The sequence below is a fragment of the Kryptolebias marmoratus genome, linkage group LG12 (assembly GCF_001649575.2).
Source record: "Kryptolebias marmoratus isolate JLee-2015 linkage group LG12, ASM164957v2, whole genome shotgun sequence".
In the NCBI taxonomy this organism is placed as follows: domain Eukaryota; kingdom Metazoa; phylum Chordata; class Actinopteri; order Cyprinodontiformes; family Rivulidae; genus Kryptolebias; species Kryptolebias marmoratus.
Genome location: NC_051441.1, coordinates 12,128,951 through 12,143,573, shown reverse-complemented (window position 1 = coordinate 12,143,573; position 14,623 = coordinate 12,128,951). Strand labels below are relative to the sequence as shown.

Here is a 14,623-nt window from a genome sequence, read left to right as displayed (position 1 = left end):
AATCAGAGAAGCTCTATGTGGAGCCAAATACCGAGCATGTGAGGGTATAACGTTTATTTTTTCTTCCTTTTACACGACTGGACTGGTCTACGATCGTCAGCTCGGTGGGCAGACTTCCAGTCCGGAGCCTGTCTTTACTCTCCAGTAAACATCGATACGACGTGACAGTCCTGCTGCATCCGTCTACGTTCTTCTACAGTTTCTTCAGCAACAACCTTTTATCTCTAACCTCCGAGTAGCTGTGGCAAACATTTCTACACTGAAAAAAAAGACAAAAATCAGCAGCAAATTCATATGAATCTTTATTGTCTTTAGAAATCCACGCATCAAATCCTTTTTATTATTATTTGTTTGTTTGTTTTACCATTTACAACATTGGGAGAATGAGGGACGAGCTAAATGTCATGCCTTTCCCAGCAGGCGCGATGCACTACAGGATGGGCCGATGGAGGGGGGTGGGGGGAGATACATAAAGTGCCATTGTCAACAGTTTTTTTTTTCTTCTTTTTTAATTAAAAAAAAGGAACAAACAACAGGTTTGAGGGTGGAGTGAGAGAGGACGCGAGAGTCCGTGGACGTGACGTGAAGGAGGAGACGGCGAGATGTCGATGAGCGGGGAGGGGGGAGAGAGCGGTGGGGGTGGTGGGGGAGTTTCTTTAAAAAATAAAAAAAGCGTTTGGAAAAAAAGAAAGAAAAAAAGAACAAAAACCAAAAGAGGGTCGTCTCAACCCAGGATGAGACTGGACTTGCCACCGGGAGGGTTTCTTCGGCCGCCTGCGGCAGCACTGGCGCCTCCCGACGGGGCGGGGGCCTGTGACGTCTCCTCCTGCTCCCCCTCCACGCCGTCGGGACATTCTACAGAGGCAACAACGACAACAAATCACTCCTGTGTGGCTGATAGATACAAGCACATCTGCACACAGAATCCTAGCTTCATCAACATTTAGATAAAAACAGGAAAAGAAAATATTTTGCAGCATTTATACTTTAAACCTACGGCACAATTTGACAACCATATTTCCGTCACAATCAACTCATGCAATCAGAACCAAACAATCTAAAATTTATCCCATTCCAACATAATTTTCTTTTGCATAACAAACTTTTCTTAAAAACATACAGCTATAAAAAGGTCATAAATGTATGTTGAACGCTGCTGTTGTACAAAAAAGGAAACCTTTTGCTATATTTGAGTCTTTTCAGATGAATTCTTTTACACAAAACACTGACATGAGCCACAGCTACGAGTAAGACTTTTCAGTCTCCAATAAACTTTGAATAAAAGTTAAACATTTTGCAGTAAATATCAGGAACGAAGAGTTGATCTGCAGCAACATTAGTGCCTGAAGTGCTGCTGCTGCAGCACACCGGAGGGGACTTTTTAAAACAAAATATTATAAATAAACATCTTCCTTTTTTTATTTCTAGGAGTATCTTTTTCTAGACAGAAGAGGCACACAGCTGGGCAGCAGAAGGAGCAGCTGTGACGACTGTACTGATTATGTTAATAAGGCCGGTGTCACATCTATCAGGACTGCACAGCTTTGTGGAAGTGGACCCAGATGTACAGATATATGTAACCTAACTGTGAGCAAAAATAAAAAACATTGTTGTTTTTCAACCGTCTACATTTGGCTGAACTTGTGAGTCACAAAGTTAAAGTTATGGTTTGTTTTTTTTGAACTGGAGTTCAGTTTCTGCCAACACAAACTTTAAAGTACGTAAAGGTGGAACAAAAAGTGAGCTTCAGCGTCAATATTCCCACCGAGCGATGCAGCAGAGCCCCCACCCCCCCAATCACTGTCGCTCCGTCACAAACACGCACCTGGAGGTTAATAAAAAGCTTTTCATACGAAGCAAAGCCTGCCATTAAAGAACAGCTGCTCGACTCCAGATCACCACCCTCATCCTGACAGGGAAAAACCTCATCAAAGAGATCATGTGTTGTTGACTTAGAGAGGGAGAACACATGGACTGTATGCTTAAAAAAAAAAGAAATGCCAACAGAGACGAGACGGGGCTGGGACGGAGGAATTACCTGATCTGTTATAGAGAACCAAAGAGCCTTTCACTCAGTAATCCAAGTCATTCACTGCTGTTTAGACACAGCCATAGTGTGGCAGATACTTAAAGCCTTACAGATAACAGCTGAGGAGATCAGGAGACTCACCATCGTTTGCTTGCTCTTGCCCGTTCTCATCCTGAAGTGGAAACATGAGACAAAAAGATCGGATTGAAACATTCACCCAAGTGAGAAGAAAAAGATTTACAAAGCTAAAAGAAAGAAAATCCTAAAACTAACATCATGCGGAAGGAAAGTGATTAAATAGATAGTTTTGTGGCAAGAATGAGCTTTTGAATCCCTCCTTTTGTTATGAAATTGTATTTTTTCACTGAGTGAACTCTGGATTCTCTGGTACCTGATTCAGTTTCACTGTATCTTTATTAAAACTGCTCTCTTATGAAACTCTTTCCATGGCTGACAAAGGAGACTCAGAGTAAAACCAACACTCCTTGGGGATTATAAAGATCAGTGCATATTTTGCAAGAAAAAAAGAGAGAGAGAGAAATACCTGGGTTAGTTTCAAATAGATGAACTAAATTTTCCACTGAACTGCCTGGAAACATGCTTAATCTTCGCCTGTGTGCTTTTTAGGTTAAGCTAGGCTGCAGCTCTGTTATGGAAACAATAAATCAGATGTCAGGTACCTCTTGTCTCTGGTTCCAGATCAAGGCGGCCCCGGAGTTGTGGATGGTGGTCAGTTCGGGCTGAGGGTTCTTGGGAAAAAGGAGAGGCTGCTGGCACCTCCTCAGTGGGGCTGACGGCTCCCCACACAGGGTTCCTGCGGCTGCACCGCCTGGGAGATTAAAAGAAATGCTTTAAGAGCATTCGGACATCGTCTGTTTACAGTAACACTGATAGACACATTGTTTTTCCTTCTTCTTAAAGAGGAAAAGGAGGGTAACTGAGCTTGGTGATGTGATGCAGGAAGCACTGATGACAAAACATGAATAAGACTTCAAAGCAGCAGTCATAGCACATGAACACTAATCCACTTAGCAATAAAGCCGAACCAGACCTCTCTGACTCATGAGGCAACCGTCCTCACAAAAAGACGGATCTACTCCGATTTGACAAAACATCGGCTTTACGAGGCCACTGGACTGAAACGACGCACGCCAAAAATCACTGGGAACCAAAAGGAAACATTACAAAATCCGCTTGAGCGGCTGCGACAGACTCAAAAAAAAAAAAAAAACCTAGATGGAACATTTCCAGTCAGACAACCCGACTGCCAAAACCCACAAAAACCCCTGCAGTGTCTGAGTTCTCCTTCAGCAGAAAGAGCATTAAAACCCTGCACTGGCCAGCTACGAGGAGGAGGCCGGCCGAGCTTCCTCAAAGCCACATAAGGTGAACCGCTATCGCCCAGAGGGTCGGGGAGGTGAGGAGACGTCTTCGTCATGCGGGGAAACATCGGCAGCCGATGAAGCAGAGGAGAGGCTCTGTTGTTAATGGGGGGAGAGGGAGATTCGGCTCAGAGTGGATCTCTCAACAAGCGCTCCTTCATTATCGGCTCGATATTTCTGAGTCTAATCAGTTTACCGCCCAGTGAACGACAAACATGAAAGCAGAGGGGATTAAACCAGATTGATGGACCCCATGGAGATGCTTCATGTTATCATCAGCACAAAACATAGCCTTCTACTTAACTTTATGGATCTCATGGGTCCGAGGCATGGATGTCTGACAGCAGAGACAGGAAAGGCAATTGTTTGGCTGCTGGTAGTTATAGCTTCCTCTCCTATTAGAAAGTGCTCATCTCGTGGCCTAAAGCTGAGGGCTCCTAAACAGACCAATAAAATCCTGAACAACCTGCCAAAGAGTCTGACTGAATATCAGTATGCTTATGGATGAGCTTAAAAATGTTAGCGTTACATTTGTACGGGCAAAAGCCAAATCCTAAATGACCCCTTTCCCTTGATTCTTTTTTTTATTCTAGCCCTTAGAAACAAATTTACCTGGAGCACATTGCTGAAACAAATGAGCTCAAGCAAATAAGCACATTCTCTGTTTTTACTGACACAAAAATCACAGTAGCGTCAAGTTTTCTGTCTCAACAAACACTGTGATGTCTGTTTAGTGTATTCCGTTTCATGTTTGGCATCATTTATATATCAAACATTAAAAACCAAACATGCAAAGTCTTGCAGGCTTCAGAACTGGTTTTATACACCACATATGGGTATTCTGACATTGCATCCGTTTATGTGAAAGGAACGGGCAACAATTGAGGTTGTTATTGCCTTCGTGCAGGGGTGTCCTGAGTCACAGTGGCACATTTTAACCACTACTCTTTGTAGCTTCAAATTAAAGGCTGAGGGGTAGAGGGAGGCTCAGACATTTGGGTAGGTTTAATGCTAGGAAATGAGGTCTTATTAACTGCCTTTATTACATTTTTTCCCCCACTCAGTTTAGAGATACATGAAACATGAGGAGAAAACTGAGCAAATAAATTCTTTATAGTTTATATAATTTTAATATAAGTCAAGAATAAAAAGTACTCCTGCTTCCTGGGACTTTAATTCTGCATTTCCAGACTATTTATGCACAGTTGTTTAGGAGACTACAGATATACAAAAGGCCGAAGAACTGACTGAGTGCAACACGTTTTCAGATTGTTTGAGACGTATTTTTTTGCAAATAAAATGCATTTTTGTCAATTTATTACGGAATCCACGCAGCGCCGCTTGCCAGAGACACAAGAGTTCACACAAAGGCCTCGCGGAAAGTGCAACACTCGTAAACCAAGAGATAGACCGTCACAATTCCACGATAAATCCACGTTCCCGTCCAGTTGCGTAAACTGAAGCGGGCCAAGTCTGAGAAGCTCCTCCAAAGTTGAAACGGCCCCAAGAGAAACAATGCGAGCAGGAAAGGGCTTCTGCTGTAATCAGCCGCTGGCCATCAGAGGCTAAAGTAACAAATTTTAGGTCAAATTCTTGTTTGTGAACACACCCAGAAACATTAGATACATTGTGCAAGCAATCTGACAATGTGGTCAGTGTGAAAACATGCACGCTCACTCCTGCGGAACCCGACATTTTCAACTCCACGCACTTCATTTATTATTGAAACGACAGCGATGACCTGGATAATCAAATATTCAATCCTCACTCACAAACAGTGAAGTCAAACTGTTCTAAACAGAGAGAAACGTTTGGCTGAAACTTTCCTTCGGTTCAGTATAAACATGCTGGAAGGCAGTAATGTCAAATCACATTTAAGCCTGTGTGGTTGTAAATTTGCAGTGACCTTGAAATCTCAGAGCCCTTTGCTGTTTTTTTTTCCCCTCTCTCTCTCACAGCTGCATTCGCCTCTCTCTCCCTGTCCAAGGCCGTGCATTTCACCAAGTGATTCACTTTTCCACAACCTATTCTTTCCACTGAAGACTGATCTTCTACCCTTATTTAACAAAGGCTAGTTTCAAATTACCCTTTACCCAGCACTTCGGGGCTTTTTTGGCTGTTATACATGTGGGAAACCCAGACGGACAGCCGAAATGAGAAACTCTAAATAACCCTGCAGTTTGTATCTTTTCCACGCTCGAGTTGGAGGAATTAATTGCCTGGTGCTTTCTGCTTACTTAAGGCTTCTGGTAGTTCTGTCTGCCTTTGCAAGATTCAGCTCGCCCTGTATGGATCCGTCTCCCCCGGTTCAAACTGCAGCTATCCTGGAAATGTACTCCTGAAAGATTTGATTTATGTGGCTCTGATTCGTCACATGCAAAATTAACCAGGGTTATGTCAGAGGGAGTTACTTGGCGGATTGTTCCTCCGATGAGCATGGGGGTCGTCCGGTTCTGCGAAGATGCTAGAGGCCATTTTGTTCTTGCGCTGGGGGGTGGTGTTGTCGTCTGAGCCGAGAGAGAAGTTGGACTCCCCACCTGGCGGTCGTAGAACCCTTAAAAAAAGGAGACAAATTGAACACGATGTTAAATGGCTGAAATCTTTTCTACTGTGCTCGCGTTGTCCTCTTTACAGGCCAAACAATAAAGAATCAATAGCTGAATAAAACATGAGAATGCCCTCAAGATATTTGATGGTTTCTCCCTGCTCCACCCCAACCCTTTCATTCCAAACACCAATGGGCGCACCAGCGCAGCCTCCGCTCTCTAAGCCTCGCCTGTCAGCCCGTCAGACACAGTCGCAATCTCTGCCCCGCAGCTGACTCCAGTCGCCTGTAATCACAAGAGTTAGCAAGCTAGCTGCAGCCTCTATTCAGCAGAGATTCCTTTGCAGTGACACATGAAGGGGCCGGTGTGTGTTTCTGGAATCATTACTGTGCTTTTGATAAATGAATAACTCAGCCGCAATGCTTCATTGGAGCCCAGTGTTATACAGAACATTAATGTAAAGGTCTGAAATCCACAGATAATACAGGTGGGTGCTCTGGAACAGCACAGAAAGCCTGTATGCAGATGAGCGCACGAAAAAGCTACTTTCTTGTGATTTTTCCTTCTATCAGAAGCTTAATAAGGGAAAGGCCTTCTAGCTCGCTGTGCTGAAGGACAGTTGGGCTAGACAGCAGACCCCAGTGTGCTTGCAAAAACCCCTCCCTCTTTATTTCCAGCAAACTCTCCTCTGCTCAGAGACCCTGAAGCCACCAGCTGACACACCGAGCAGCTGTCCCAGGGCCAGGCGGGCAGGATGGAGTCCAACATGCAGCCGGAGCTCCTCAAAATACCAAGAAAAAGAAACAACTCAAGTCCCACCAGCGCCGGCATGATTCCACCCCCCCCCAGGTTTCAGTGTTCATCACACACGGCCGTGACAGTAATGGCTTATCCAGACTGTCCCTTCCTCCAGGCCAGAGGAAGGATGAGCTCATGGTTTCCACACGGATTGTGATGAGGAGCAGATTTTAGCAGCATGGCAGAAGACCACACCCTAAAACGAAACTGCAAGTGATATATTTCTTTAAAAAATAGCAAAAATGTGGGAGCAGGGCTATTTTTTTTGGGGGGGGGGGGGAAGCTAGGTAAGGCAGACATGCAGGAACTCCACAGCCAAAGATTGGCATGTGTGATAAGACAGGAGGCCCCCTCGCCGCCCCCGATGGCCTAGAAAGATTTTAGCCTCATCGGAGTTGAACTTGCTGCTTTGGAGGGCTCTTTGTTCACACAGCAGCAGAAATGACCAGCAGCTGGGGAAAAGGGGGGCTTTAAGAACGAGAAGCAAAGAGCTAAGAAAAGATTTGCAGGCTTACAGGCCCCCACCCAAGCCCCTGCATCATCGACCTCCAACCGGGTAATGACTGACCGACATTTGACAGGCTCACAGCAAAATCCTGCAGAACTAGCTTTTCCCCTAAAAAAAACAAAATCTGTGCAACTTAAAGGAGTCATGCACACACACACATATATAAAAGATTCTTTCTACTGAAAAAAGGGGGAGGATTGCATCCAGATACGCATCATTTAACAGGAAGGAAAGGACTGCATGCCTGGAGGATGAGGTGGGTTTTTTTGTATCATCAAATAAACAAATATATTAAAACTTCAATAAAAAGGGGAGGTTTCCAGCTTCTGTTACAGACCATATCAGAGCTACAGATCAAAGTCCAGTCCTATAATCAATTACATGCTCCAACAGCTTTAATATTAGCAACAAAAAAAAAAGACAAAATGCAGTTCAAGTGGAAATCACTCAAGAATGTGAGCTTGTAACTTTAACTACCAGAGAAGTTATTTTGTGGTCAAAACTTTAAGAGCCAACATTAGGAAAGGGTGTCCGTTTCTAAAGCCATCAAAAACGGAGGAAAAATAATAAATACAGACATCTAATTTTGGTCAACTCACTGCCCCCCACCCACCCTCCACCCCCACCAAAAAAAAAAAAATCCCTCACAAGCTAACCTAAGTTAATGTAGCTAAAGGGTACGGAGCCTCGGCGACCCGACGAGATTAACTCCATTAGCCAGACTATGTGGGAGTTTATCTCAGTCCAGATATATCCCCTCTCCAGCCACAGCAGACTACATCAGACTGCCTCCAACCAGGAAAGAAAAAGAGCCGAGCGCTAGCTAAAACGCTTTCCCCGCATCCCGCTTCTTTTGTTCCTCCGCGAGAGCTTTCTTCCATTTACCTGGAACTGCTTTTAGTGCCGGGGTCTATGCCTTGAAAGTTGGTTGTCGTTGTCATCTTTTTGGGAGTATTTCAATGTCTCGGCGGCGGCGAAGAGTCGAGCTAATTAAGAGAGAAGTGGAGAGGGGAGGAAGAAAAAAAAAGAAATGCAACTCCTCTCGGTCAGAAGACGGGATGTAGACTCCACCCGATGCTGGAAAAAAAAACATAACGAATACCAGATCCGCTGGTTATGCGGTGCCAGCCCCATGAGGCCCAGCCCACCAGCAACTGGTCGGCTCTGATTGGTCGGGACTGTGCAAAGCTACCTCCTGATTGGTCAGGGCAGCAGAGAGCCTCCCTCTGATTGGTCCGTGCCTCTGTCGGTGGTGGAAGCTCTCAGATTCATGTCAATGACCAGACAGCCCACATCCCCGAGGCCATATTCTGCTACAATCTATTAACATTAATCATAGCAATCATTAAAATGTGACAAAACAGGATAGAATAACACTTAAAAATATGAACTACATCATGGCTTCCATTTGAGAATTTTTTTTTTTACTAAAAATAATAAACGCTAGCTCAAAATCACAACAAAATCAAGAACAAGTGACATTTTGGGAAAAAAGACAATAACTTTATTTTAACAGGCATTTTAATAGACAATACAGATGTGTATTTAACTGAAACATCCCTTTAGGCTTCCCAAAATTTGAGGTGAACAAGTAAAATGATTATTCTAAACATCCAGTACAATATAAAAAAGTATATAAAATGAAATATTTATTTTAGATAATAGCAGAGACTAAATGATAACCTAGATGTGATCCCAAAGCAGGCAAACTGCTCGCAAAGTGCAAGCCAGTCCCAAAACTGTCTAACGAGAGTACAAACTTGATGGATAATTACCAAGCTTAATTTCTGATCACTTGAGCGAATCTTAGTAATTCTGTTTTTTCTGCATTTTCAGAACAAACCCTTCGAACTGGGATGGAAGCTCCTACGCAATTATCACGATACAGCATGAAAGTCATAATGCAAGGCTGTGTTGGATGTAGTTTATGTACAAAGACAGAAAAGTAACAGGGGCGTGGATGAAAATATTATACAGCGATTTTAAAAACCTCTTCTGCGTGGAATTCTGCTGAGACGGACAGCTGGATGAGTTGGAAAAGACCAGCCGCCGGGTGTCAGGGGCTGGGGGAGTTGGAAGAAAAACGGTGGCAAGGTGCAGTTGTTTTATATCAGGCCCCCTGTCTGTTGCTGAAACACATCAATTGTGTCCTCGTCTTCCATTTCCAACTGTATAGAGGGTGATGAGACGAGAGCAAAAGTCAGATGTCAAGCTGTTACATTTATGCGTCACGCCGCCTTCGGGCGACATTGTGTTTTTATATAAAAAATGTTTTTGTTTGTTTGTTTGCACACATCAAAAAGCATTGCTGCCTGTAAAACGGCACACTGCATTGGTAATGACAGGCTTTCCTAGCACTGTGAGTAGGCTGTGACCACTTCAGCCTCGAACCGCAGCGAGCATGAGCGGCATCCATCTGCAGAGAAGATTTACTTTCAGCCACTCCTGAGGCCTTACAGGCTCCGGATGTCAGCACGGTGACCCGCACAAAGACACGACGTGTGGCGGGTCTCGCCCCAGACACATTGTAATAATTGTCTCACAGTTGCAGCTTGTCAACACTCAGAGAGTGGTTAGATTTTTAATCACGTGTGTAACAGAATTAATCTTCCTCCCAGAGAATAAAAGAAATAAAGATCCCAATACTCAGAGTTCCTACACATTCAGAATTTTAGATTTTTCCCCAGGATTCAACTGTACAGGTTGAATTAGGTCATTTTTACAAGCTGCACAACAGATGAATTTGTTCCTAATTACAGGTTTACACCTTCTATGACACAACATGGAGGCGCGTTTGTTAAAAGTATGATTAAATTCAGAGCAGAGAAAATAAATGCAGCAGATATTTAGACTTAGATTGGTTCACAAAGATTTACAGAGGAAACTGAAACTATGACTGTACGTCTTTTACATGTTATAAAGCATAAAGCACTCAATGTGCCGAGCAAATTTTTATTCAAATTGGTCTATTTTAGAAAATAAAGTAGGAAACAAAGTCTGGAAGTAGAACTTTTTGTACTTTCGTTTCTTTCTTCGGTACTTATTCAGACCTGGGAATCACTACAAGGACCATGTAGGCTTTAAATACTCTGCACAGAGTTCAACATAATATAAATACCTGCGTAATGAGAAATGTAGAAAGAATGTTTCGAGCTTGTACGGCACAAAATCCGAAGCCAGTTCCTAAACTAGTTTGACGTGATAAAAACTGAACCGGACCCTTCAGGTTTTAGAAAACTCTTCTCCACATGACTCCATTATTATTATGTTTCTGAGATATAAAAATTAAGGCAAGTTTACATATAAGCTAAAAATACTATGAAGCTTTAAGTCAGCACATTGGTTACCCATGAGTGTTAGCTTCTTTGCACAATTATAATTATATTTTTATATAATAGGTAACTTAGCTCACAGTTGGAAAGTGTTAGCTTTATTTCACATACAAGGTGGTATTTGTGATTTTACACAGAACCTGTTTGATTTATTTAAAAACAAAATGCAGGTAATTCTTCCACAATTAATGCTGTTAAACTGAGCAGTCGATCAGAACCGCCACACCATTTCAGAACAAATAAAACCTTTAAATTTGCAATCCTGATTCTTTCTTTTTTTGCACACATTTAATTTTATTTTAGGGGATTATTAATTAAACGGTTTGTGGTTTGAAATCCCCACATATCCCTTCCTGCTTTACACAAATTCTCAAAGCAACAAGATGTTCCGCGGGTTCTACGCTCCGTCCTCTGTTCAGTGAGATAAACGGTTTGGAGAAGCTCAGGTCAATTATGTGCGACTCCAGACTTACCTGTGCAGGTGTGTCTGTCTCATTTATTGGCTGCCCATCAAATCTGAACCTTATTTGCCTCATTGACAGTCCCTAGAAAAACATAACAATGTGTTATTCATGAGACAATAGCTCATTAATTAACCCTCTTTTAACATCAGTTCCTTCTAGACTAGAGATCCATGACAGGAACGGCAAAGTGGACAAATTTAATGAGATGCTGCAGTAATTTAACTTACAACAGTGATGCAGAGAGCCATGATGAACATGTGGACCTTTAGTTTTATGTACAGATAGTTTACTCCAGATTTTTACAGTTCAGACAGAAGAAGGAAATAATGGAGTGTTGTAACTTTTAGAAAGGTCGGTGTTAGAACAAAGGTGCAAAGCCAGAAACTATGTTGTCCATGTTTACCAACAAATGTAAATAAAAACATTTCACTCGTGAGATTTACAGTTCTCAATGAATTTAAATTAGACTCCACTTGTGACTAAATCTCCCTCTCAGAAAAAAAGGGGGGAAGCCATGACCATGATGGATGTCTGGAATAACAATCATCTGGCTTCTATTTCACAGCGAATTAGACCTAAAGTTGGAGATGAAAACCTGCACTTAACAGTCAACGAGTGCCTGTGTGGTGTGAAAATAATTACAGTCATCGCGGCTCCTTTGCTACTAAAACTAGTTATTCCCCTGAAACGCAACGCAATCCCGAAAATGATTTCCATACGATGATAAAGTGCAACAACTCGGCAACGCAGCTTTTGGCTCGGCCTCATCGGCGGGGAGCCGATGATCTCAGCAGTCTCTAAATGATTAAAGTCCCCGCCGTTCCAACGCCATTAATGACAAATGTTTTGACAAGCAGGAGAAAGCCCAGGTGTGATTAATAACTTTTACTGACTGTTCTAATCCTCGGGATCTGGCAAAACGCGCTAAATGTTTTAGAAAATGAGCCAAAGTTTCCCCGTGAGTGTTCCTGACAAGTCAAAAGGGTGTGAACTTCATGCATGAGGGGAACAAGACAGGAAAGGCTTTGTTAACACCACTTTAACACTGATAGGGGGAAAAAAGAGGTGCATAGAATGAAATGACTGCATGTGTTGGTTCAGAAAGGAAATGCTTCTGGGTTATTTGTGCACCGATATCAGGTCGTGCCCACCTGTCTCTCGCAGTAGGCCTTCATGAGTTTGATAAGCGGCGTTTGTTTTTTGATCTTGAACTGCACGACAGATCCATCCTGACCCGCTACTTTCAGATTTATGTGTTCATTGTTTTCTGTCTTGACTCCCTCCTGAGAAGCAAAAAAACCAAAGAAATCACAAACAGAGTCAGAGCTGGGAATTTGATTTTGTTAGCAGCTTAACAAACAAAACATTTAGATAAAACTAAAAGAGCCGCACAGTGTTCTGTTGCATTAAATGAAAGTTTAAATGCAAGCATAAATCTATTTGATGCATGTGGTTATGCAGGTGGAAAAGTGTTCATATCCCTTAAACTTTTCCTTATTTTGTCAAGCTAGAACCACAAACTTTAAACTCTTTTACTGGGATTTGATATGATAGACCAACACACACACAAAAAAGAGGATAAATGTGAAGTGGAGGGAAAACTTGACCCTTTTCAGATTTTTATTTTTGGAAATGAAGATGTGCAAAGGTGTGACGTGCATTTGAATTCAACACATTCCTCTTTTAAAAACAGCTCACACTCAGTCAGATTGGATGGAGGACGTCTGCGAACATCAGTTTTAAAGTCTTGCCATGAATTCTCAATTAGATTCAGGTTGGGACTTTGACTGGACCGTTCTAACACATGAATATGTTCCCATCTGGCCCGTTCCGTTGTAGCTCTGGCTTCGTGTTTCGGGTCGTTGTCCTGCTGGAGGGTGAGAAGCTCCGGCCCAGTCTCAAGTGTTTCGCAGGTTTTCTGTCCTGTATTTTAGCTCCATCTATCATTCCCATCAACTCTGACCAGCTTCCCTGTCCCTGCTGAAAAAATAAATAAATGAATAACACCCATAGCATGATACTGCCACCACCACATTCCACTGTGGGGATGGTGCGTTCAGGGTGATGTGCAGTTTTAGTTTTCCGTCACATAGCGTTTCGCGTTAAGGCCATGAAGTTCAATTTTGGTCTAATCTGAGCAACAACAATAGCTGAGTATTAAGTACTGTGTTGTTATAGTTGTCCTGTGGACAGATTGTTCCACCTGGGCTGTGGATCTCTGCAGCTAGGGGTTCTTGGCTGCTTCTTGGATTAGTGCTCTCCTCGCCCGGCCTGCGGGTTCCGGTGGACGGCCGCATCTCGGCAGGTTTGCAGATGTGCCGTACTTTTTCCATTTCCGGACGACAGACTGAACAGCGCTCCGTGAGATGTTCAGCGCTCGGGACATTGCTTCAGACCTCTAGACAACTTCATTCCTGACCTGTCAGGAGTGTTCCTTGGTCTTCATGATGCTGTTTGATCTCTAATGCTCTGGAACGAACCCCCATACTGAGGTTAAATTAGACACAGATGGACTCCACTTCCCTAATTAGGTGACTTCTGAAGGGAATTAGCTGCGGTGGGTTTTAGTTTGGGGGTATCAGAGTAAAGGGGGCTGAATACGCTTTTCAGATTTTTATTTGTGAAATAAATACATAAATAAATGTGAAAATTATTTTTTTCCACTTTCACAGTCATGCACTACTTTGTGTTGGTCTATCACAAGATCCCGGTAAAATAATTTAAAGCTCAAGGGATATGAATACTTTTCAAGGTGCTGTATTATGACGGTTTCCTAATTAATAAAAAGTAAGAAATCAATGGGTTAAGCTATAACAAACCAACATGTGACAATGTACTGTAATAGTCTGTACAATGCATTTGTCAACACGAGGATTTAATCTGGTGGATCCTGAACTTTTGTCTCAATTTACCAGATACACAAACTGTACAGTTAAAACACCAGTTTTTGCGCACAGACACACAAACACAAGCTGCTTTAAACCCCTTTTCCTCCCACAGAAACACACCAACATGGACCATGATGCACTGAGGACGACACCAGCTGGTTGGCTGTCTGTGATCAGACCAAAAAAAAAAAAAAAAAGCGACCTGCGCGCCTGCGGATGCGCGTTCACAAACCTTCCGGTCTATCAAAGTAGCTGATAGTTGAATTGTATCGCGCAACTTTTAAAAACGCCAAAAGGCCCCATGCGAAGCCGGGTCCCTCTTCTGTAAGGTCCTCCGGCACGGAGCCGCTAAAACGTCCCGGCAGACACAATGGAGGCACTCACCTTTGGTTTTTCATCAGCCATGGTCACTCTTTTGGCGCTTCTCTACGCTGCCACACAAAGAATACGGGCGCGCGCACGTACTCGTGCCCGTTTAAATTTTTCGGGCGAACGTGCGCGGCCCTGTGTCCGTGCGCGTCCACCCCCGCCCGGCGCTTATTGGCCACGGGCGGTCACGAGGCTGGAAGCGCGGTCTGGGCATGGGCGGGAGAGTCCCCCGTGCGCGTTACAGTGGCGCTCAGCTCCGCGTGCACGCGCACGGCTGTGTTTTCTTTTTTGGTTTCCGTTTTATTTG

General features: G+C 43.3%; 2 protein-coding genes across 2 annotated transcripts; both read right to left on the bottom strand.

Annotated features, from left to right (window-relative positions):
- Positions 1-285: 285 nt before the first annotated feature.
- Positions 286-8,349, bottom strand: jpt1 (Jupiter microtubule associated homolog 1). Its single transcript, XM_017421959.3, has 5 exons — positions 8,149-8,349; positions 5,823-5,965; positions 2,710-2,858; positions 2,171-2,201; positions 286-855 (listed from the first exon to the last, which is right to left on the bottom strand). Exons 1-5 carry the CDS (start codon positions 8,202-8,204, stop codon positions 725-727), a joined length of 510 nt encoding a protein of 169 aa, XP_017277448.1. The 5' UTR covers positions 8,205-8,349; the 3' UTR covers positions 286-724.
- Positions 8,350-8,744: 395 nt separating this feature from the next.
- Positions 8,745-14,484, bottom strand: LOC108239317 (small ubiquitin like modifier 2). The gene is made up of 4 exons (XM_017421960.3): positions 14,332-14,484; positions 12,211-12,342; positions 11,069-11,140; positions 8,745-9,431 (listed from the first exon to the last, which is right to left on the bottom strand). The coding sequence occupies exons 1-4, from the start codon at positions 14,350-14,352 to the stop codon at positions 9,369-9,371; spliced, it is 288 nt and encodes a 95-aa protein (XP_017277449.1). The 5' UTR covers positions 14,353-14,484; the 3' UTR covers positions 8,745-9,368.
- Between the last annotated feature and the right edge of the window lie 139 nt (positions 14,485-14,623).

Coding starts and splice junctions, on each gene's coding strand:
- jpt1 (XM_017421959.3), bottom strand. CDS start 8,204: ATGACAACGACAACCAACTTTCAAGGCATAGACCCCGGCACTAAAAGC. Junction 5,966..8,148: donor GGCACTAAAAGCAGTTCCAG/GTAAATGGAAGA, acceptor CCTTTTTTTAAG/GGTTCTACGACCGCCAGGTG. Junction 856..2,170: donor GCAAGAGCAAGCAAACGATG/GTGAGTCTCCTG, acceptor TTGCCTCTGTAG/AATGTCCCGACGGCGTGGAG.
- LOC108239317 (XM_017421960.3), bottom strand. CDS start 14,352: ATGGCTGATGAAAAACCAAAG. Junction 12,343..14,331: donor TGGCTGATGAAAAACCAAAG/GTGAGTGCCTCC, acceptor TTTGCTTCTCAG/GAGGGAGTCAAGACAGAAAA. Junction 9,432..11,068: donor AGACAGACACACCTGCACAG/GTAAGTCTGGAG, acceptor CCCTCTATACAG/TTGGAAATGGAAGACGAGGA.